The 24,013-nt window shown below is 33.6% G+C and overlaps 11 protein-coding genes across 11 annotated transcripts; 5 read left to right on the top strand and 6 right to left on the bottom strand.

The window, feature by feature from the left end:
* Positions 1–528: 528 nt before the first annotated feature.
* Positions 529–3,809, top strand: PPL_12014 (G8 domain-containing protein; the record flags this gene model as incomplete). Its single annotated transcript, XM_020582760.1, has 2 exons — positions 529–2,664; positions 2,730–3,809. The coding sequence occupies 2 exons, from the start codon at positions 529–531 to the stop codon at positions 3,807–3,809; spliced, it is 3,216 nt and encodes a 1,071-aa protein (XP_020427114.1).
* An 81-nt stretch (positions 3,810–3,890) lies between these two features.
* Positions 3,891–9,493, bottom strand: PPL_12013 (L-fucose kinase; the record flags this gene model as incomplete). Its single annotated transcript, XM_020582759.1, has 4 exons — positions 3,891–6,228; positions 6,306–7,466; positions 8,158–8,746; positions 9,265–9,493. 4 exons carry the CDS (start codon positions 9,491–9,493, stop codon positions 3,891–3,893), a joined length of 4,317 nt encoding a protein of 1,438 aa, XP_020427113.1.
* Positions 9,494–9,617: 124 nt separating this feature from the next.
* PPL_12012 (uncharacterized protein) lies at positions 9,618–9,869 on the bottom strand (the record flags this gene model as incomplete). The annotated part of the gene is made up of 2 exons (XM_020582758.1): positions 9,618–9,826; positions 9,863–9,869. 2 exons carry the CDS (start codon positions 9,867–9,869, stop codon positions 9,618–9,620), a joined length of 216 nt encoding a protein of 71 aa, XP_020427112.1.
* Positions 9,870–10,406: 537 nt separating this feature from the next.
* On the top strand, positions 10,407–11,330 carry PPL_12011 (uncharacterized protein; the record flags this gene model as incomplete). Its single annotated transcript, XM_020582757.1, has 1 exon — positions 10,407–11,330. One exon carries the CDS (start codon positions 10,407–10,409, stop codon positions 11,328–11,330), a length of 924 nt encoding a protein of 307 aa, XP_020427111.1.
* Positions 11,331–11,389: 59 nt separating this feature from the next.
* On the bottom strand, positions 11,390–12,196 carry PPL_12010 (uncharacterized protein; the record flags this gene model as incomplete). The annotated part of the gene is made up of 1 exon (XM_020582756.1): positions 11,390–12,196. The coding sequence occupies one exon, from the start codon at positions 12,194–12,196 to the stop codon at positions 11,390–11,392; it is 807 nt and encodes a 268-aa protein (XP_020427110.1).
* Positions 12,197–12,671: 475 nt separating this feature from the next.
* PPL_12009 (uncharacterized protein) lies at positions 12,672–13,519 on the bottom strand (the record flags this gene model as incomplete). The annotated part of the gene is made up of 4 exons (XM_020582755.1): positions 12,672–12,773; positions 12,830–12,945; positions 13,020–13,208; positions 13,498–13,519. The coding sequence occupies 4 exons, from the start codon at positions 13,517–13,519 to the stop codon at positions 12,672–12,674; spliced, it is 429 nt and encodes a 142-aa protein (XP_020427109.1).
* Positions 13,520–13,654: 135 nt separating this feature from the next.
* On the top strand, positions 13,655–15,400 carry PPL_12008 (6-phosphofructo-2-kinase/fructose-2,6-bisphosphatase; the record flags this gene model as incomplete). Its single annotated transcript, XM_020582754.1, has 3 exons — positions 13,655–13,910; positions 14,018–14,483; positions 14,599–15,400. The coding sequence occupies 3 exons, from the start codon at positions 13,655–13,657 to the stop codon at positions 15,398–15,400; spliced, it is 1,524 nt and encodes a 507-aa protein (XP_020427108.1).
* A 1,184-nt stretch (positions 15,401–16,584) lies between these two features.
* PPL_12007 (uncharacterized protein) lies at positions 16,585–16,749 on the bottom strand (the record flags this gene model as incomplete). The annotated part of the gene is made up of 1 exon (XM_020582753.1): positions 16,585–16,749. The coding sequence occupies one exon, from the start codon at positions 16,747–16,749 to the stop codon at positions 16,585–16,587; it is 165 nt and encodes a 54-aa protein (XP_020427107.1).
* Positions 16,750–17,607: 858 nt separating this feature from the next.
* Positions 17,608–19,026, bottom strand: PPL_12006 (YeiH family protein; the record flags this gene model as incomplete). Its single annotated transcript, XM_020582752.1, has 1 exon — positions 17,608–19,026. One exon carries the CDS (start codon positions 19,024–19,026, stop codon positions 17,608–17,610), a length of 1,419 nt encoding a protein of 472 aa, XP_020427106.1.
* Positions 19,027–20,085: 1,059 nt separating this feature from the next.
* PPL_12005 (MFS transporter) lies at positions 20,086–22,629 on the top strand (the record flags this gene model as incomplete). The annotated part of the gene is made up of 2 exons (XM_020582751.1): positions 20,086–22,167; positions 22,231–22,629. The coding sequence occupies 2 exons, from the start codon at positions 20,086–20,088 to the stop codon at positions 22,627–22,629; spliced, it is 2,481 nt and encodes an 826-aa protein (XP_020427105.1).
* Positions 22,630–22,908: 279 nt separating this feature from the next.
* On the top strand, positions 22,909–23,924 carry PPL_12004 (uncharacterized protein; the record flags this gene model as incomplete). Its single annotated transcript, XM_020582750.1, has 2 exons — positions 22,909–22,938; positions 23,661–23,924. The coding sequence occupies 2 exons, from the start codon at positions 22,909–22,911 to the stop codon at positions 23,922–23,924; spliced, it is 294 nt and encodes a 97-aa protein (XP_020427104.1).
* Between the last annotated feature and the right edge of the window lie 89 nt (positions 23,925–24,013).

Genomic DNA, 24,013 nt, shown 5'->3' with positions numbered 1-24,013 from the left:
AATTAATTGTTTATTGAACTTCCAAATAAATTATGTTGATTCAATGTTTATTATATCTGTCAAAAATAAAAATAAAAATAAATTTGATCAAAAGTTCAAACACACAATGATCAGTGTAGTGTATTCACAACATGTTTTTTTAAAAAAACTTTTATACTAACTTGAATGAAAATGTCAATACATAATAGATATAGATCATTATTTATTTGTAAAAATTATATGATATATTCAGTTTAGTGGTAACACTACAAATAATTTTTATTATAGTAGTAAATAATGGGTCTCTTACCAACAAGGTTTTGTTTTTTGTTTTTTTTTGTTATGTTCACCACCATCATTGCATAACACATAGTAGTATAACTTTTAATAATAATATTAAAAGATAAATAAACATTATTTTAAATAAAAAAGTAAAATGGATATATTTGATCAAATCTTTCAATCAATTGATTGAATTTATTCTTAATGTAACATTGTTACATTTCGTAAATAACTATCTATAGTAATAATACTACTTTTATATAAAAAATGTATTCATCATCATTATCATCATTGTCATATAAAAAAATATTTATAAATATCAATATAATTTTTATTTTATATATTTCAGTAGTTTTCGGATATATTTGTAATGAGGATGTACCTCGTCTAACTAGATGGTCTAATGCTGCAAGCTGGCCAAACAAGTTGGTTCCAAAAGCGAATGACGCTGTTATCATTCAGACGAAAATAATGTTGGATTTGGAATCTCCCCCACTCGCATATGTACTTGTCAATGGGAGTGGAATGTTAATTTTCGAAGATAAACCTGGTGTTAGCCTTACAACACAAGCTCTCATCATTGTAGATGGTGGTAGTGTTTGTATTGGCAGTCCTCTTTGTCCATACACCAACAAGACAACGATCACTCTAACCGGTTACTCTGAGTATACAGCCAACAATTTCACAGTGGACGGCTTTCCCTATGGCCAAAAAGTGATTGCTGTGGGCAAAGACGGAACATTGGAAATTCACGGACAGGAACCACTTCCTGCTTGGGCAAAGCTAGATAGAAATGGACGGCCTGGTGATACGCTGCTGACCTTGAATTCTAAAGTATCTTGGAAGAGTGGAAGTGAAGTAATGATTGCCAGTTCAGATTACGACTATGGTCAGACCGAGTTTAATACCATTGTAGATTGTCCAAGTTGTGCACCAAATCAAATCAAATTGGCAAATCCACTGGTATATCTACATTGGGGAACCTTTATTGAGGGAATGGATCAACGCGCTTCAATTTCGATGATAACAAGAAACATTGTAGTTAGAGGAAGAGTAGAAGAAAACCATTGTGTATCCAACCCTTTGGTTTGTCGATTCTTTCCAAACTACACATTCGGTGCACATATAATGATTACTCGTGGCTTTAAGAATGCTCATTTCAACTCGTTACGACTAGAGTTTATGGGACAACCACATATGATATCAAGATATCCTATTCATTTCCATATGGTTGGTGATGTATCAACTTATTTCTTTCGTCCATACGTTAAGAATACGGTGATATTGAATTCACACAATCGGTGTATTGTACTTCATGGCGTTTATGGATTGTTGGTTCAGGACAATGTTGCATACGACCACATTGGACATTGCTATATGCTTTGCGATGGCATTGAGATGAACAATGTAATCGATCGTAACATTGGTATTCTCACGCGTTCCGGATTGGTAACACCCGCCGACAGAAACGATGAAATGTGTAAGGCATACAAACCATTGGATTTCAATGGAAATCCAACTCAGGTAACTGAATGTAATGCTGTTTCCACCTTTTGGATATCCAATCCCAATAATGTTTTAACCAACAACATTGCCGGTGGCTCAGAGAATACCGGAATCTGGTATGTTGTTCCCGAGTATCCGGGTGGCGAGTCATTCTCAACCGGTGTAGACCAACATATCCAACCGGTTTACACTCTTATCAAAAAGTTTCAAAATAACACTGTTCATTCGAACCGAGTTCTCGGATTCAATCTCGACAGTGGTTTGAAACTTTATCCACCATCCAAAGAGGAGCCACAACAAATCAACTCACTCATTAGCATCCGTTACAACCCGAGAGTTGATTTTACCAATAGAGGTTCTCCAATGAGACCAGCTCTTTTAGAAGGTTTGGTTTGTTATAAGAATATGTGGAGAGGTGCATGGGCAAGAGGAAATATCATCATGGATAATTGTTATTTTGCTGACAATGCTATTTCCCTAACACTAGCATCGGAGGGAACCTATCCTTCCGATAAGGGCATTGCTCAGCTAGTTACCAACTCGTTATTTATCGGAGAGTCGGAAAACAATGGTTCATACTCTTGGGATAGAGCACCCGTTCATCGAAACAGAACGAATCCATTTGGTGAGAATTGGAAGATGCCTATCAGAGGATTCGAAGTCTATGATGGACCAGTTATGGTTACAAACTGTAGTTTTCGACACTTTAAGCGATATGACGATAGGAATATTAGTGCAATATCATGGTACCGATTGCACGATTATACATTCTCATCACTATCATACATGGAAAATAATGAATTCATTGATGTTGACCATAAACTATATATGAATAATTTATATCAAGATGGTGATAAATGTCAAAATATTTTCGATAAAGATAAACTTTTACATTATGTAATTATTAATAATATCGAAATGAAATAACTTAATTTTATTAATATCTTTAAAATATAATTTAGGTTAGAAATATTCCAATTTATAAAACAGATAAATGTATTGAAGAACCAGAAAGAAATTTGTTGGTTTGCAATGAATCAATGGCGTATATTTATTTTTATGTTCCATATCCAGAGCGTGTCGAGTATAATAACAATGGACCTCAGTTGGTAGTAGCCAGAGATACACACCTAAATCTTACACTATCAGGACTTCCTAATCATAATCCAAAGAATCATTTTCTGGTTTTGGTCCACAAGAACTATGAATATACATTCCATTTCGATAAGCATCCGGTTCCACAAGTATTCGATTTAGAAGCAATCAATTGGGACCAGAATGATACAATGGATATTGGAATATGTATTGGTGTCAATTCCATACGGTCCCTACAAGTCGAAAAGGTGATCGGATATAAAACCTTACCAAAACTCTTCCCCGTGTCAGATAGATTAAAATTAGATAATAATTCTTATTTCTATGATACATCCAATGGAATGTTGTTTGTAAAGTTAAATCAAATACAAAAGAGACCGGATCTTTATGCATTTCCAGAGGACGGTAGTGAAAGAATCAGGATTACTCTGGAGCAATCACCAGTTTTCGCTGTAGCCGATTGTCGTACCAACTATTACACCAACTCCCTAATGATATTCAATGAATCGATTCATTATCTATTTAAGAATTCAATATTAAATAATATAAGTCCAATACCAATTGCAACAAATGAAAGTATAGCACACTTTGGCAAGCGATACATTGCTACAACCATTCCATTTCAAATGAAACTACATTCTTCAAGTCCTTTTCCTTTGAAAGAATTTAGTTACTTGGAATTCTGGGTAATGACATCTACCACCAATTCAGCCATTGACTTTGTAATTGGATTAATCACTGAAAATAATCTCGATGTTCCGATTCCAATAGCAGATTACAAATTCAACAATTTTAATGCTCAAGTTTGGAACCCAATACGTATTTCACTTTCAACATTGAATCTTAACACATTCACAGATATCACAATTTATGGATATTCTTCTTCTTCACAAACTATTTTTATAGATGATATTGGTTTAATTTATTATCCTTATACAATGATGTAAATAAAAATACAAATATTAAAAGTTATTTTTTACAAGTTATTTGTTTGTTTGTTTTTTTTTTGATTTCATGGATCAACCACTTTACTCGAAAGTAATCTCCAAACCTTTAAGATCAATCTCAGCAGTATGGAATGAAACCGATGAGAATTGATCGTTTCCAGCTATTAATGTTTTCAATTTCTCTCTGGTTATTGAACTATTCTCTTTGGTGATGGCAACCATAAATCCACCTCCACCAGCGCCAACCAATGAGTAACCGTAACTCTCTTCGCTAATGAGTTTAGCTAGTTGTGCGACTTGAGTTGGTTCAGCACCGCTCGCCATACATTTTTTTTGTTCCCAATACTCACGTAGTAATGAACCCAACTGTGGAATATCTACATTCTCCAGAGCTTTGACCATCGATTCAGCAGTGGCAACAAGACTATCGGTTACGCGTATAATTTCTTCAGTCTTGGCATACCATCTTCTAATGACATCCTGTAGAAGATCTCTTGCCAATCTAGTTCTACCGGTGTAGATCAACAATAGATGATTATTGATTTTCTCGATGTTCTCCCTACTGATATTGAGTACACGATGTTCAACATTGATATTTACATTCTCATTACGCTTGAGACATTTCGCTTCTTTGAATCCACCGATGATTCCACCCACTTGATCTTGCCAACCACCACCGGTTGTCAACATTTGTTCCACTCTTAGAACTGCATGAATCAGTGAGGTATCGTCGTAGTGTTGTCCGTACACTCTGGCCATGGCACACAGCAATCCGGCTGCCAAAATCGAAGAAGTTCCCAAACCAGATCCAGTTGGCAAGTTTGATGCGGAAACAACTTCGATACCACCACCAATCGATTCCAATTGTTCGGCCAGAGTTTTATTGATATGTGGGTCAACCAATCCGAGTTGTAGGAAACATGCTTTCAATAGAGCGGCAGGTGCTTGTGGACGACTGTAATCCGAGAGATCCATGAACGATGTGCAAACGATTGCATCTGAATCCATAGAGTCAACATGCAACTTGATATGCGGAGTACCGACACGTTTGGCACGAACAACAATCGGTCTTTTCTGATCGACTGTAATGGAGACATTGACAACCAGACCACCATGTTCATAGCAAATGGGTGGAGTGTCAGTCCAACCACCTGCCAAATCTATTCTTGCAGGCAAAGTAACTGTACACCATTGGTCAACTTTAACAGGTCCATCTGGATGTCTCTTCAGCTGCACATGACAAGTATCGACAATATTCTTAATGAATACTTGTCCGGCACCTTCATAGTGTCGAGCTGCACGTATTATTTTCTCTGGAGAGTTCAACCATTTCTCACGTTCCTTTGCCAAAGCAATGATACCTTTACGTTCGTCCTTCTTGACGAAATACTGTAGTGCTGGTTCCCAAGCTGCGTTTCTCGCCGGACCGGATCTCAGTCCACCTCTTCCACGCACCGATATCGCTAGGAAATCAGAGATGGCAGAGAGCATTCTTCCAATATAGTGAATGGGAACTGAGATTGCCAGACGATCAAGAGTAGCCAGTATTTTAGTGATTGGTAGATCCTTGGTGTTTGCCCACTTTCTAAAGTATGGGAGAATACAAAAGTTTTCACCTGCCATTATTGCTTTCTCGACATGGTGAACATCGATCATAAAATTGAGATCACGATTCCACTGGAATGCAGCATTGACATCACCCTCAATAAACTTTTTCATACCGGAATTCGGAATAAAAGTTGGATTACCACTGTTGTTTTCGCACGGTACAATCTGATAAAGATCGGTCTCACCTGTGACATCGGCAATCGAAAGACGTTTGGACGAACGCCATCTACCGATGACACTTAGCGATGGCGATGTATTGTCTTGCATCCAGAGTGCAGATTCCAGCAGTTCATCGACCTGTCCAGTGAGAATAGGGAATAATCTGGCGGTTCTCAACATTCTCGGGAATTTAGCTGGCCATATCTCATCGGGAGTGACTCCACTCTTTGAGAAAAACTCTGACCAGCTGCGATTGGCAATCGTTGCCTTGGGATCGTCTACCATCAAATCGATATCGTCATCGATACCAATGATAACCAGAACTTTTGCACGTTGCTCCAACTCAGTGCCACCGGTAGATACATTCAGCTTCTTGTTGGTTTTCAACCGGATCTCAGAGATTGACATACGATCGCCAAAATGGAATCCATAGCTAAACTCTCGAACACCAAGAACAATAGTATCTTTTCCAATTCTCCAATTACCACTCAGCGACGATGAATAAATAATACTACTCTTCTCAGCATAGCCATCTCCGTGTAGTATGGAATTGATAACGGTTGCCTCTATCTTGTTCTTATTATCACTAAATGAATGAGCGAATCTTGATATTGGAATTTCATTTTGGTAATTAATAAACTCCAAGAAATCTCTATAAAAATAACGATCATATCATTTGTTAGTTTCCAATTATTATGACTGGCTAATTTCCATATTACTAATATTTACCTGGAATGTCTTAGATAACAATATTTTCCTTTTAGCGGTAATGCTCTAAGACTTGTACCGTGGAAGGTTTTCCATAGTGATTTACGTGCTGCTTCTGTGAGGTATCTTGAATTGTCGTGCTGTGGTTCTTTTAGGACGTGATACTTTTCCCATGTGATGCCGGTGGTCATTGGCATTAGGACGTCTGGTAACCAGCCGAATTTAAAGAGTATGGCACCGTTGTCAACACCCAAGTAGGTACATGAATCCATTGGCGGTTGTGAATGGAGATACAAGAACTTCTCAGCGGTCTTTTCACACATTCGAATCAATCCTGTATAGACCTGAGCAGTATCGGTAGCTTTATCAATATATCCTTGTTCCAACAGCTCCTCTTCAGTCAAACGGTAACCGATATCTGAGATGAGATAGTCGTCGCCGTCCCTAATGAATTTACAAACTCCGTGTCTAGTTGCATCATGTCTGCGAATAGGCAGTGTAAGTAGAGTGACTCCACTGGAATTCCAACTCTCAACTTTGGTCAACAGTGGATTATCGTTGTCGAACAACAGCAGCGACTCTGTGCTAGCAATAACCAATCCCGGACCACAAATTGGAACTACTTTATTCAGATTTGACAGTAGGATATCGATTGGACAGACTGCCGAGAGATGTTCGGTCTTGTTATTGGATGAACAGGATTGTTGCGCACTATCGGTGTCGGAGTCGCGCGATCGCACATAGGTCAAATCGCAATTGGCGAGTGGAACCATCGTGAATGACTTGGTGCAGAGATTCACTTGGGGCATGTGATGATGCAGTCCACCGATGTTGAGAAGCAGTACTTTCTTGCCACGAAGGACATCGCCATCGAGATAGGTCTTCCCAGAGGCAACAGAGAGTTGCTCGACGATGACAAACAGGGCGTTGAGTGACGACGTGCCACTTCCGATCTTGGTGTGTCTGTGACTGTACGATGTATACAAATGATTCAATGGTGGATCTGGTACAGCAATGAAAACGGTAGAATCTGCAATGAGACCGTCACGTTGTCTCATCTCCAACTCCTTGACAAACTCTTGTGCTTGTTCATAAGTCGATGCTGTCACTCCGATCGCCGACCAATATTCACCAACACTCCCACCTTTAAAACTATTATTATTTTCGTCCTGCATATATATACTAATGTAATGTTAATATTTAATTAAAAATTGGTTCAAAAAAAAAAAAAAAATTTTAAATTGATCATAGGACTAAACCACTGATTTAATTTAAATTGATTCATTTTTGAACATTCAATTTGAAAACAAAGATTTTTTTTAAAATTAAATAAATCACATACAATGTACCCATTTACCTTATTTGATTCAATTAATATAAGAGATCTATTTTTGACAAACATTTATTTACATTAAAATAATTTAATTTATAAAGAACATATTTAATTTATTTATTGGTAGTTTCTTCCATAACTTAAGGGTGCAATCACATCTAAAACCTCCATTTATGTTTTTAATATGAGTATCTTCAAGATATTAATTACCATCAAAATAAGAGAACAAAAAAAGAACATCTGAAATTGACGATATTGTTAAAATAGTACCACGCCAGTATTCGATACTGCAGTTGTTTAAAAGGAAAGGAAAGGAAGCAGCAAACGAGATATATATATGATAAAGAGGGTGAGTGTAGTGAATGAGTGGAAACCAACACCCACACCAGATATGTACCCAGACAGTCTAAATTTTATTGGAATTATATTTAATTTTTATTGGATTTTCATATCTAATTTTTAGGATTCATATGCAATTGAAACTCACTTATGATCCTTGGATTGGGATAATCTGGTCCACAGGATCCATCACATAGATACACTGGCAGAATGTTGTTTTCATAGAATAATGAATCAACAGAAACTGTAACTTGATAATCACCTTTTGGGATATTGACAAGAAGTGTTTGGTCGTAGGTAGTGTCCTTTTTACCGATTGCTATTTGTGCTGTGCCTAATTGGGATGTAACTGTAATATATATTGTAAATAAAAGCGATTTCTCTGGGTGATATAAAACCGATGTGATGTTGGCTTCTCCGGTGGTAGTGTTTGGACATCTAGCTAAGATTTGGCAAATTCTTACTGGATCAGGTGTATGTACATTTGAGCCCATATCATTTTCTATTTCCGATATCGCTTCGCTGGTCATATTTTTTGCACAATAATCTGCGCATAAAATTTCACAAAGGACATCATTTGTTCGGCAATTACATTGATACTTTTTGTTGGTATCTTTTCCATATAGACATCCTGGGTAGAAAAAATCGTAAAGAGTTTTATCAATAAGATTACCCAATCCTACAAAAAGAGCATTGCAATCATTACAAGATGTATTTGAATCTTTGAAACTATCCAAAGTGATTGAATTAACTTCTTTAAATGAGATGGCACTAGTTATGGTTATTAAAACTGATATTAAAAATATAACTGTTGAAATTCTATTCATTTTTAAATACATTAAAAAATTTAAATATAAAAATGGATAAAAATAAAGATTTAATTATATCTTTATATTCCTCAACAATTGTCTCTTTAAATATTTAAATTATTTGATCCCTCAACTAGAATTTTCCAATACAAGTTTTTTTTTGATGTTTTGATTAATCAAACCTTGCCACCCACATTTTTTTAAATCTCGATCTTCTAAAGAAAATTCTCCTTTTATAATAATAGACTTTTTAGTTTTTTTTCTTTAAATAGTGATTAATCTCGCTATCTAATTTTCATATCTTTTTTCATTTATTTCTTTTAAATCTATATTGGTTTTCATATTATAGTTAAAATAATATGAAAAAGAAAATCTAATAATTATACCAACATTGTATTATTATTTGGGAATGGGAGTTGATATTCACTGATGATTCTTCGATTTGGAGAATCTGATCCCATGATCCATCACATATAGACAGGGTATAGACAGTGGTTACCATGTATAATTATAATATCAGGATAAAAAGTAGCTTGATAATCACCAATTGGAAGATCTACAAGAAGTGAGTCATCTAGAGTTGTACCTAAAGCTAGTTGTGCTGTACCTAATGGTGAAGTTACTGTAAAATCTATTGTAAATGTTAAGCCATTTTGGTTGTTGTAGCTAACCGATCTGATATTGGCTTCTACTGTTGTGGTGGTTGGCACAGCTCTAATAGTTGGCATATTCTAACTGGATCGGGTGCATCTTTGTATCCCATTTCGTTTTCGACTTTTGATAGTGTTGTATTGGCCATTTCCATACAACATTACAAATCGCATGAAAATAACTGCCAATATCGATTTGTGATCAATTACAATTATATCTTTCGTTGGTATCATTTTGAACAATATATATAGGTAAACAAACACCCATAAGAACATCAACAATATCATCACCTGCATCTATCAAAAGAGAATTGCATTCAATACACGAAGTATTTGAATCTTTAAATGCCTCTTTATTTGCTAAAATGATTGAATTAACATCTTTAATTGAGTAAGCAATAGAAGTTGTAACTAATATTTATATAAATAATATAATTATTGTCATGCTATTCATTTTTTTAAAAAAAGAAAAGAAATATAAAAAATAGGTGTATAAATGCTTAGCAAATGACAATCTCTAATTTCTATCCTATCATATGGATCTTTAAAAATTTAATAAATATTTGATCCCTCAAAAAGAGTATTAGAATGATAAGTGTTTTAAAAAATTAAAAAACTTTGATCATCATACAAAAGAAAAAGATAATAATATTAAATTGTCTTTTTTGGAAATATTTAAAAAAAGTGAAATAACCTCAATAAAATTTTAAAAAAGGAAATGAAGAAATTTGATTACTCTGAAGATCATATATTATCCAAAATCTGATTTGGAAATAATATTTTCATTGGAATAAAAAAAAAACAATTGGAAAAACATATAAAAATGAAATCCCAAAGAAGAAACAACAGATTCCAAAATTTATTTATTTTTTTTAATTTTTTGTTTTTTTTTAAACATATTCGTCTATGAATAAATTAATGATATTAATAGATAGATTTTGAAAGAAAAGAATTATTTTAAGAAAATTAAATAACTAAATTATTTTTAACTATGAACAAAGTTCAACAACAGCAAACACAAAGTGTTGGATTAAAAGCAACAGAGAATCCAGTAGGTGTTGGAAATGGAGGAATTCGTGGAGGTGCATCTCTTAGTCAAGTCAGAAAAAGTCTTGGATTGGCTGCTAACGATCCACAATTGGAGAGAGATAACCAGTTTGAGTGTTTCTTTAAGGAGATCATTTTGGGAAATTTGGATTTGAATAACGTTTTGACTGCCAAGTCAGATTACGATATCCAAAAGGAAACAAAACTAAAGGATATTCCCAATATATTTATGTTGCTGGATGCAAGCTCACCAGATAAAAGCAATCTCTCTGGAAGTTGGTCAGGTATCAACAGCTATCCATATCATTTCTTCTTTACTTTCAATTGGGCAACGAGAGGAAAACCGGTGGCTGCCTACTCTTGTTTCCATCAGCTAAAGTCGGCAGATCTCGCTGGAACCTATGGACTGCTACACAAACAAGGATCACCAGATACCAAAGAACTCTATAAAGATACCGTTAGAAACATCGGAAAGTTGGTGAAACACTACGATGACAACTCGAGAATCAAGACAGGATTCGATCACTACACAGAGTTGTATCAAGAGCAAGCTGTTGAGGGTTGGGAAGAAACACTTGCCGTTGGCAACTACATGGTCTATCAAACCAAGTTGGTCTATGCCTTTGAAATTCTAATGGAATCTGGAGAGGATGCCAAACAACTAGAGATGTTTATGAATAACTGCCATACAACCATCAAACAAAGTCCAAAAGTATATTCACGTGAGAACCGTTTATTCTATTTCATTGAATTCTACAAGAATGAACCATTCTGTAAACCATACTCACAGAATCTATATAGAACATGGTCAAAGAATGATGTTATTTCATATCTAATGAATGAAGGCTGGAATAAATGGAATCTATAAATAAATAAAAACAAACAAACAAAAACAGGATTACAATAATAATATTTACAGTTTTATTTTTAATCGAAATTAATATTTGTTGAAAATACATGAATTTCTCTCATTATACTTAGATTTTTCATTGCAAATGAATTAAATAGTTTTGATTTTGGAATGATTCCACCTTCCATTGTCGACCGCCTTATCACCAGAGAATTATCATTATCGATGAATCGCACTAAATAATGGCTGTATTGTTCGGTATAATGAAAATTGACTGAAAGTGAAATGAGCGATTTCAATGTTTTGGCGGGTGGTCTATTGACCATCATGCCACCGAGAGTATTATCAATCTCCAGATACTCGAGTGTACTAGGAATAAATGATTCTCCACCAACTAAACGTGATAGAAACGATTGCTTTTGGTCGTCAAACACAACGGTCTGGTTGAAAAGATAACCTAGTGTAAGTGATTTAACGTTTTTCAGAACACCCTGTTGAATTCTACGGTTGTAGAAGAATCCGAATTTCAATGTGGTTACGGTCGGTGGAATGACGTTCACTTCGATGGTTTGATCGAATTGATGACCGAAACAAAGAGTTTCACAACCAAGCGGTATCACTCCCGCCACTAAATACTGATTGAAACTACTTCCAAATTTAATTCTCTTCAGTGAACTTGGCAGTACATTCGGTAGTATGAAAACATTGTAAGAATTGCCAAAGACGATTTCTTTTAGTTTCGGTGGAAGCGATCCAACTGGTAACTCCTGATTCAACTCACCGAGATAGAGATACTCTAGATTCGGTGGAAGTTCACCTGGTCTCAGTGGACTATCGAAATTCAGACCGAATTCCAGTCGGGTCAACGTTGTGAAATCCGACATATTCAAACTTTCATTATAGAGTTTTCCAGTGGAGAGTGTTTGCAGCCCGAGTTGTCCGGCCTGCAATTGTCGACGGAGCAATCGGAAATCGAATACCCGCTGAGTGTGAATCGATATCAACGAAGCCGGAAATACATATGGTTGATTATAATGATATCCCAACCTCAGAGTTTCCAGCCGCTCCGGCAACACGCCAATCTCCATCGGATGATTATAGTTCAGTCCGAACTCCAAGTGCAACAAACCGGCTGGCAATACTCCGACTTCAATTTTCTGATTGAATTTCGTTCCAAATGCCAACGAAGTCAAACTCTCTGGTAGATCACCCGCTTTTATCAGCTGATCGAATTCATTCATAAACGTTAGCTTCCTACAGGCAGGTGGAATCGCACCTCTTTCCAGTGGTTGATTATAATAAAATTGAAAAGCTATCTCAGTGAGTGTCGATGGCAATGAACCAGGTATCAGCCTTTGATTAAAGTCCGTTCCGAATGCCAAGAACTTCAGATTGGACGGGAGCACACCGACCTCTAGGATCTGATTGAACTTTCCGCCAAACGTTAGATGTGTCACCAAACTAGATGAAAAAAGTCCCACTTTCAACGGTGTATTGAAATGATACGGTAGATATACAGTAGTAATACAATCTGGAAACATCGATCTAACTAATTGGCCTGTGAATCCACCTGAAAATGCTAAACTATTTATATTTGAATTGATTTCATTATTTTCATTATCATTAAAACTATCTATAAATAAATTAATAAATAATAATAATAATAAGTAAATATAAACTTAATTATTAAGAACAAACACCACTTACTATCGATATAATATAAATCTAATGATTTCAAAAGTATAGATTTAAAAGAATTCAAATGAAAATGTTGAAAATGTTTATCCTCCAAGTATTTATAGGCATTGTTTTTAGTTAATTGCCATTGTATGAGTGTATCTCTATTTTGATAGAATCTCTTACAAACTAATGAAAATATGATCGTATCGATATTATCTAAATATATAATAATATTTTTTAATAATAAATTTGATAATTTATCCATAACAACAATATCATTATTTATTGATTTCTATTTATTATTTAATTATTAATTTTAAATAAAAAAAAACTATTATAAATTTCTAAATTTCTTTAATCATCTTTTAAGGTAAAGATTGATGATCTTTGCAATTAATAAATAAAACCCATATCAAATCCACAAAAAAAAATAAAAAAAATTACAAACAATTAAAATATTTTAACAAAAATTAGAAAAAATCCTTTTTTTTTTTTTTTTTCCAACCTCTGATCAATTTTTTTGTCATGTTTTTTTGAACAGAGAGAAATTTCAAAATCTTATATTAATTTTATTTTTTTATTAGGCTTTGTTTTGTTTTCTTTATATTGTTTATGTTCATGTTTATTTTTGTTTAAGATTTTTTTGCAAAAAGATAAATAAAATGACAGATGAACAAACAAAACAACAACCACCAAAGACAATATTCTTTAGAGTAAGAGATAGAGTTAAGAAAGCAATATTCACAGGCAGTACACTCGACGATCTCAAACTACTGTTTGTTTCAAAGTTCCCCGAGTTCCCAAAAGATACAGAATGTCCATTCTTCAATGTCGACCCATCGACCGGAAATGAAGTACCATTCAAATCAATAGATAAACTAACGGAATTTCAAGTTATTCTTGTTAAACATGATATGGGTAAGTTAATCATAACTCTTTACTTTACTTTACTTTACTTTTCTAATTCAATTCAATTCGATTTATTAACAAACTCACTTGTACAATATTTTCTAATCTACATTTAGCTGATGATGGAAAGAAAAGATCGGCTGGCTATACAGGATTGGATAAAGAAAAGATAGTTTTGGTAATGGTTGGTTTGCCAGCACGTGGAAAGACTTATGTCGCTCGAAAGATCTGTAGAATGCTGAATTGGATGTTGTTGCCGGCAAAGGTGTTCAATGTCGGTGAGTACCGTCGACTTCGTATCGGTACCGGTCAGCCACACGACTTTTTCGATCCACAGAATCCAGAGGGTATCAAAGCACGTCTTCATATGGCTGTGGCCGCTCTCGACGACATGATCTCATGGCTGCACAACGGAGGAAGAGTTGGAATCTACGATGCCACCAACAGCACACGCGAACGTCGTCAACTGATCCTCACACGTTGTACCCGTGAGAAAATGAATGTATTATTTATAGAATCAATTTGTAACGATCCCGATGTAATAGAAGCCAACATAAAAGAAACAAAATTATTATCTCCAGAGTAAGTAGTAATAATTTCTCTGGGAAAAATAAGAAAAAACAAAAACCTGGAAAAAGTTTTTTGAATTTAATCACTTTAAAATTTTTTTCAAATATTTATTTACTTATTTATTTAGTTATGCTGGTGCAGATTCAAAGAAAGCAGTACAAGATTTTAGAGATAGAATTGCACATTATAATAAGGTATATGAACCGGTGGAAGGAGCGGATCTTCAGTATATAAAGTTGTTTGATGTCGGCAAGAAGATAGAGGTGAATAATATAACTGGTTACATTCCGAGCAGAATTGTGTTTTTCCTGATGAATTTACATATACATCCACGTCCAATTTGGCTGACTCGTCACGGTGAATCAGAGTTTAATGCCGCCGGCAAGATCGGTGGTGACTCCGACTTGACGGAGCGTGGCGACAACTACGCGCATCAACTGGCCGTTTGGATCTCGGATTGGTGCGGCAACTTGCGCAAGGAGGGCTACGACGGTGAGGTGGTAGTGTGGACATCGAGCTTGAAACGCGCCATCCGTACGGCACAGTATATCTCACAGCCGAAAGTGGTGATGCGCGGTCTCGACGAGATCGACGCCGGTATCTGCGACGGAATGACCTACGAGGAGATCCAAGACAAGATGCCGGACGAGAGTGCTGCACGTGACTCTGACAAACTTAGCTATCGTTATCCGCGTGGCGAGTCGTACGAAGATGTCATACAGCGGCTGGAACCGCTGCTACTCGAGCTGGAAAGAACCAAACTTCCGATACTGATAGTAAGTCACCAAGCCACTCTCCGTTGTCTCTACTCCTACCTAACCGGTCGCGTCAAAGAGGAATGTCCATTTTTAAACATACCACTACACACTCTAATTCAACTCACTCCAAAAGCATACGGTTGTGAAGAAAAGACATTCAAATTATGTTAATTTTTTAATCAAAAATTGTAAACATAACTTTTTGGTTTCGTCAACTCATCATCACCCATCTCAACTCAACTCACCTCAAAACTCAACCCAACACTCCAAAAACAATAGTAATAATAATAATAATAACTAATAACCAATTTTTTAAAACAATATTGTAACAGATAGATAACATAATAAATTTAATAATAATAATAAAACATTGTAATATTTTAAATGAACAAAGTTTGGTTTATTTTTGAAGTTCGACCAACCAAAAAAAAATTTTACTTTTTTTTTTTATGAACCGTTTTTGGAGCCTAATTTTTTTGCTATGGAGACTTTTGTTAACAAAACTGACGGCACCAACATTTTTTGCTTCATTCGTTTTTTGGCTAAAGTAAGTGTTCGATCAATTAAATTTTATTTATCCATCTATTATAATATAAATATCTATAGTTTTGATGATGAAACATTCATACTCACAGACTAGAGTCTCTGAACATACACGTTGATTATATATGAATTAACTTCTGACACCAAAACTTCTCATTATATATTTATATTTATTTAATTATTATTATATATAAATTTTAAAATAATCAATCATACTAATAATATAAATAGTTGTTTTTTTCTTTTGATTGATTTTCTTTTTTAGGTGTTTTGTTTTTGTGTATTTGTTTCTTGGGAAAGTGAAGAATATTATTATTATTAAAAATTTGTAAGTACATGTAAAAGTTAATAAAGATAAAGATTGATTTAATTTGTTATATTTGGATGATGATACAAATTACCGACGGAGCCGTGTGTTTTTATTTATATACGTATGAATATCGATGCATTGGTAATAAGAAGAAAAAGCTGGCTGCTTAACTCTGATCTTTTATAACATATCGAATCAATCTTTTTAATGATTTTAAAAAGACGTATTTTTACTAACTTTATTTTTATTTCTTTAAATTTATAATAGATTTTGATTTCAACAGTTATATATAATATGTGTAATGTTAACAATTTATTAAATAAAAATTTGTTTTTTGAAATTGTGTTTTTATTTTTATTTTTTTAGAAAACTAGTGCGAATATTTTATTAACTTTAGTTTAATACTATTATTTGTAGTTGTTGTGTTTTGTTGTTTGTCAATTTTAGTTGTTTGGAAGGAAATTGATGTTTTTTGTTTTTTTATGCACTTTTTCATCGCATTTTAAGCACAGCTACTAAGGCAGATGAACAGATCACGGCCACATGATAATGCGGTACCGCCCTTAAGGCTGCAAGCTTCGTATGCCTCTTCACAATCACACTGGGAAGCCATTACCATGGAGATGAGAGCCAAGACAATAAGTAGGATTGCAAATAGTTTTTCCATTTGTTTGATTTATGTATTAATTTATAAAGTAATTAGTTGGTTGTTGGGTAGGTTTTGGTTTATAGACTTGTTGTTGTTGAGTATAGTTTCTAAACAATGAATGTTGTTGTTATTGTTGTTTCGTGAATTCAGTTCCTTTGATTTTGTTTATTTATTTTCATTTTATATTATTATTAATATTTGTTTTAACAAAAATATATAACATCACATCACTATTCATATTCATATTAAGCACCACCATTATTTCTTATACAATTATTTTTCATATGAATGCGAGTAAAGATTACAACCCAAACAATGAACATATCCTATGAAAAATTAGTGATCAGTTCATTTTGTTTTTTTTTAATACATCAACCACACACATAATTTTAATGTTGTTTTTTCATGTGCAGAATCAATGCATTTCTTCTTATCATGTGGTTTGTTTAATCATTGTAAGTTTCATACAATTTTTAAATTTAATCAAACAACTTTTTTTTTATTTCAATTCTCTTGTTATCTCTACCACCACACAAGTATGAATGTTAGACATAGAGTATTGTCTCTCATTATCATGTTTTTTTTTTTTAATTTATATTTTTTCTCTTCACTGATAATTGTGAAGTTATCATATTACAACTATGGGAAGATATAACCATAATATAGATATTTTAGGTGCAAAAAGATAAGCAATTTGGTATTTAACAACTAATTCAAGGCCATATTCCATTCTCAATAGTTTGTCTTGTATTTATTAACCATCTCTCTGATTTTGAAATCGTTTTAAAGAAATTAAATTTGAAATATTATTAAATTATTAAAAATATAGCCACAGTTATAGTTATAGTTATAGTTATTGTTTTGTTTTGTTTTGTTTTAAAATGCATAATTTGTTAATAAACCAGTTGTAAACATATCGAATGCTTGAGCCAAAAGGTAGAAAACCAATAGTTTCATTACACTTAGATTGTTGCAAATCTCTGTGATGTTGATGTTCAACCCGATACAAACGAATCCCATTGTTTCAAACCAAGAGCTTCCCAACAAAGAGGTGTTGATGATCTGTGTTTTCCAATCGGAGCTAGGCAATGCCAACAATATCAAACAAACAGAGATGAAACCAAGAACAAACTTTGGGAATCTGTTCCAGAGGATTTGAAGTACTTTCTTTCCAGAGATATCGGATTCCTTCTCTCTATTCAAATAGATGTTGCCGATAAGCACGATCAGACAAATCGGACCGATCAAACAGTTCTGTAACATTTTAACGATGGCTGCCGCCTGTTTGGCGTCATCGTCGATCGTCGCTGCACTTGCGACTACCGCGCCCGTAGTATCGATGGTTCCACCTATCCATGCGCCACCCTCACGACTGGTCCAGTGTAGAGCATCCTCCAGCCACTTGGTGTACATAATTGGCATCAAAACAATGCATGGAACCGTCCATATCGCCATAATAGCAATAGGGAATGAGATTGCACTTTTCGATGCGCCAATAGTCGAGCCTATGGCATTGGCCGCGGACGAACCACAAATCGAAACTGCGGCGGCTGCAACCATAGCGGTATCACGATCGATAACCCAAATCTTCCAACCGACCACAAACAAAAACAGGAATAAAAAGATGGTATCGGATGATACAATGATAGATGGAACAAAAACATCTTTTACCTTCAACAAATCCATTGCCAAAAGTACAAGACTCACCTTGATAAAGTATTCGTCGAGCAACACACATTTCAACCACCTTGGAATGCAATCTTCGGTCCAAATCGACTTGGTTTCCTTTAATTTCAGAGAGGCGCTATTCTCCATTTCATCGAGGGTTCGGTCGTCTTGAATAGTCTGGTAACCTTCTCTTCTTCTCAAATTGACATAGACATGGTAGCCTCGGAAAACAATGTTGGAAAACATAAATCCAATGCCAATAGACCAAACCGGTGCACCTACACCAACGGCATGAAATGTCTTTTGATTTCCAATGATAATACAGAGTATCGTCAGGAGGAATATAAATACAAAGCCTTTGAGATCGAATCGCTTCTCCATGAATTTAAGTGGTACATAGGTTCCAAATAGCAAAACTACAAAGGCAATCGGAATGGAAACCCAATAGTATGAATCGGTAAAGAAAGTTCCTGGATTATTCGACCATATTGGTGCGGTAGTATAATCCGATTTACTGCTGAATGAAATTACAAAACAAAATGCAAAAGTTCCAAGACCAATTAGAGTACTCCACCAATCCTCTGTATTTGGTAATATTCTTTTAAGTGTTCCAAATATAGATGTCATATTTTAATATTTGAATATATATATTTGTATTTAAATATTAATAAAATATTGATAGTAAAAAAGATGTATTAAATTCTAATTTAAATACCTATCAATATTTTTTCTTTAAATTTAATATAATTCTGCAGAAAAGAAAGATGTTAATATATTAATTTACAAAGAAATAAATTCAGTTTAATTTATCTCAAACTTAAATGACAGAGTTTATAGAGTCAGTTATTAGTGGTTCGCTGAACCCATTTTTAAGATTGGTGATGATTTGATGGTTTTCTAATCTCCGAACTCTATTACCAATTACATTTTTCAAACTTGATTATAAAAGTGCAAATCAAAAATTTATTTCAAAGTTGACACACAATTGAAATGTTTTTTTTTTTGAATCTTATCAGGGATCTCATCCTTCTAGTGATAATCAGTTAGTTCAAACTTCTTCATTGAACTTATAATGATCAACATCTCTTCTCTACTTGCCCTTGCAAAGGTGGTGAAATAACAAAAATCAAAAATTTAAAGACAGACAATTATATTTTTTTTTTTTACTTTACACTCATTGCTTAGAGAAGTATGATGTCAATGGATCCCACAAGTAATAATGAGAAAAAGATAAAATAACAACCTTAAATAATTAGTTATTCTAACTCAAAAAATCCTTTTAATCTATTAAAAAAAGAAAAGATTCCAATTTTTGTTTTGTTTTCATTAGATAGATTGTAAAAAGAAGTGGTTTTAGTATTTGTAGGAGTAGAAGTTGTTTATCTAAATATACAATCTTCTGAGCAATACAATAAAATATAAAATGATGTCAGCCCAATTAAAAAATGACTTTTTCCGATGCCCAATGAAAATTTTTTAAGTTTTGAAAAACTTTTTTTAAAGCTAATAATAAAAAAAGAAAATTAAGATTTATTGTTTTTTTTTTTGTGCAAATTTATTAAATTTTTTTAATAAAACGACATCGTTTTCTATGATATCTGCACGTGCCGATCTTTTCATATGATTAATCATTAATTTATTTTAGTAGATATTATATATACATACTTCACTTTTAGAGCTTAAAGTATGAAGACTTTAATAGATGAAGGTGACGATCATCTAAAAGATTCATACGATTCAAATAATAATCATCAACATCAACATATAGATTTACATATTGATGATTTAGAGAGTAATAATAGTCAACAACAACAACAACAACAACAACAACAAGTTCAACATCATAATAATAATAGTCAACAACAACAACAACAACAACAACAACAACAACAACAACAACAACAACAACAACAACAACAACAACAAAAGAAACAAATTCATTTTAAAAAATCGGGAGTTTCCGACTCGGAGTTGGCTGATAATGTTAGTTTGATCAGTAGTAGTAATGCTAGTGTTGTTAGTAGCATCAATTTAGATACACACTTACAGGATGACGATGAAGTAGAGAACTTCAAGAACAAGCGTAACAAATCAGAATTGGAATTCACCATGGGCTATGGACAGGACGAGATAGAGATAGAGCTGGATCCAGATACACTCGAGCTAATAAACAGACCAAATTACAAAGGTGTTAAAAGTTCATTAGATATGACAGATCACAACTCAAATCTTAAAAATACAAAACAAATAATACCAGAAGGTTTAAATTTCAATAACAATAATAACAAAATTAATACTAAAAATAACAATAACAATAATAATAATAATATAAATAATATTGATAATAATAGTAGTAATAATAATGATTATGATAGTTTAGATTTATCATATGGACATAACAATAATAATAACAATTCACCAAATGGAGCTGATAAAGATAATAATAATAATAAAAAAAATAGAAATAATAATAATAATAATAATAATAATGGTGATGAAAGTTTCCGTGAAAAATTAAGACGTTTCGAATGTGCAGCACCCTATTTCAGAATAATAAGAGATAATGCACCCTATAGATATTTGTTTTTTGCATCGTTGATCTCCCTCATGGGTGATTGGTTCAACGAATTGGCTTGTATTTCTTTGTTGACCCGATTCGAAGCGAGTGGTATGATGGTCAGTGTTTTCCTGGTGATCAGAGAGTGCCCGTCTTTTATATTCTCACCGGTGTCCGGTGTGGTATCGGACCGATTCGATCGACGCTACGTCATGATTGTGACCGATGTTCTTCGTATGGCGTTAGTCCCGCTGTTCTTGCTGGTCCGAAGCAGCGAGAGTCTGTGGTTGCTCTACGTGCTGTCGTTTCTGCAATTCACTATCGGGTCGTTCTTCTTGCCTGCGAAATCATCGATGTTCCCAATGCTTGTGAAGAAAGACGATTTGATTACGGCGAACGCTATCGATCAGGCGTCGTACTCATCGATGATGTTGATCGGTGCAAGTCTCGGTGGTCTGATAAGCTATGGTTTGGGAACGAATGCCAACTTTATCATTGATAGTGCTACCTATCTTGGATCTGGGCTATTGGTATTACAGCTGGTTAGACTCAAAGCTGGAATGCCACAGAAATCAAATAGCAACAAAATCGAGGAAACACAACAACACGAAAAGCTGCTAGGTGATGAGGAAAGTGGAAATCTCATGGAGGATATAGAGTTGGAAAGTAGTAATAACAATGACGATGAAGATGAAGAAGGAGAGGAAGGAGAAGATAATGATGATAATAATAATATTATATTATTAACAAAAGCAAGAGTATTTAAAAATCATGTAAAAAGTGGAAAGAATAATAATAGAGAGATGGATAGAAATAGTATTGGTAGTGGTAATAGTGATCATTTAGAAGAAGAAATAGTAACAACAACAAATAATAATAATGAAGAAAGAAAATCATTTATTATTGCAATAGCAATTGGATTTAGAGATTATTTCAGAATGTACAAGGATGGATTAAAATATTTATATGACAATCCATACATTTTAATTATATCTCTGACAAAGTCGTTTGGAGCGATTGTATGGGCTGGTATCGATGCCGTGCTCATCAAATTTGCAAAAACCGAATTCCGATTCGATGAAAACGGTTCACTTTCACTAGGGTTGATCTTGGCGTGTGGAGGATTGGGTATCCTGCTAGTACCATTCATATTCGCAAGAATAATCAAAGATAAACCGGAGAATCATTTAAATATATTAAGATTTGGATTCGTAAGTAGTTTATTATTATAACTTTTCAACAACTAATTAATAACTAATATAAATTTTATTTAGTTTTTAAATTGGTTCGGTACTTTTTGGTTAGGATTCACTTCAAAGGTATTCCCAGTGTTTTTGATATGTAATGTTTTGCGTTCGACTGCTACCTGTGTGTTGTGGCTGTATTCCTCTTCGATTCTGCAACAGTCGGTGCCAGATCACGTTAGAGGCAGAGTTTTCGCATTCGAATTCGGTATACTTACGATTGTTGCCACCACCGCGAAAATGTCAACCGGTATTCTACTGGACACCGCTCATATCTCACCTACCAACATCACCTATATCTTTGGTGGAGTTGGTGTATTTATATTTGTTATTTGGAACTTGATCATCATTCGCTATAAATCCGATGCAATCACTGTCATTGCAAACAATCAATCTTCACCATCATCATTATCATCATCATCAGCATGATAATAATATCAATTCCAAAATAAACAAGAGAGAATAATAACATTTTATTCTTTTACTTTTTTTTTTACGTTATTTATTAAAAAAGTTAAATCACAATCATAGCACTCATGATCACAGTAACGTTTTTTTAATAATTTTCATTTTTTTGTTTTTCAACACAAATTTTTGTGAAATCAAAAAAAAACAAAAAAATGCTGCAGTGATATTTTATGAGGTAGCGATTTCTGTTCAATATTGATTATTAATTAAATTCTTTTATTGTATATCTAAATAAACAAGATGTCTTACACTCCAAATTCATTTGTTGGTGTAAGTATTTATATGAACTGAACAGCTTACTTTATGAAAATCAAATCAAAATCAAAATCAAGAAAATAAATAGAAAATAATAAACAATAAAGTAGTATATTAGTAAATCATTATAATCTTACGATAACAACAAATAAACGTTATAGAATACAACTTTCTAGACATATGATCAAATAGTAAATAATAGCGCTATAATAAAAATAACATAGAATAAGAAATTTGGTTCAAAACAAATAAAATGATCAATATCATCATCACAGCATAACAGATTAGATCAACAACATCATATGATATCAACAGAAAATGATACAAAAAAAAAAAAAAAAAAAGAAACAACAACAACAACAACCTACATACAGTAACAGATAACTTTTGTGCAATGGTAAATGAAGAAATTGTTTGATCAATCAAACAGCAAGAAAGAACAATAATTGGTTGCATAACAACTATACTATAAACAGACAGATAAATAGAAGATAGATGGATAGATAACAACAAATAGTATATCAAATTTACAAAAAGATTGAAATAATAATAGCAATAATATAATAGTAATAGTAATAGTAGTAATAATAATAGCAATAATAATTCATTTGATTTTGATTTGTTTGATTAGTTTAGTTTAGTTGGTTAGATTCATTAATAAAATAGATCTATATAAAAAGTGTTGTTTATATATCATATGATACTAATGATTCTACTACTATTAAATATTATTTTAGCTTTTATACACTGGTAGTTTCCTCGCAGGAGCTATGTATGGTTCAATGAGAATCAAAGGTTTGAAAGAGAAACACAGAGATCTTTTGGTTCACGACATCGAAAAGGCCGTCAACCAAACAAAGACTAAATCATTCGAAGAAGGTATTGTTTTCCAAAAGGCTGCCTCTGCACCAAAGATTGAAACCGGTGGATTCACTGATGAACTCGATCAACTCGTTGCCGACGTCGTTGGTGCTGAATTGGTTAGAGATATCCTTGCTTAAATTAAAAATTAATTTATAAAATTTACATTATCATCATCATCACCATCAACACACCAATCACCACACCACCTTTTACATTATTAAAAAAC

This window comes from Heterostelium album (genome assembly GCF_000004825.1).
Source record: "Heterostelium album PN500 unplaced genomic scaffold PPL_contig26, whole genome shotgun sequence".
NCBI classification, from domain to species: domain Eukaryota; phylum Evosea; class Eumycetozoa; order Acytosteliales; family Acytosteliaceae; genus Heterostelium; species Heterostelium album.
This window is presented reverse-complemented; position numbering and strand designations above follow the sequence as displayed.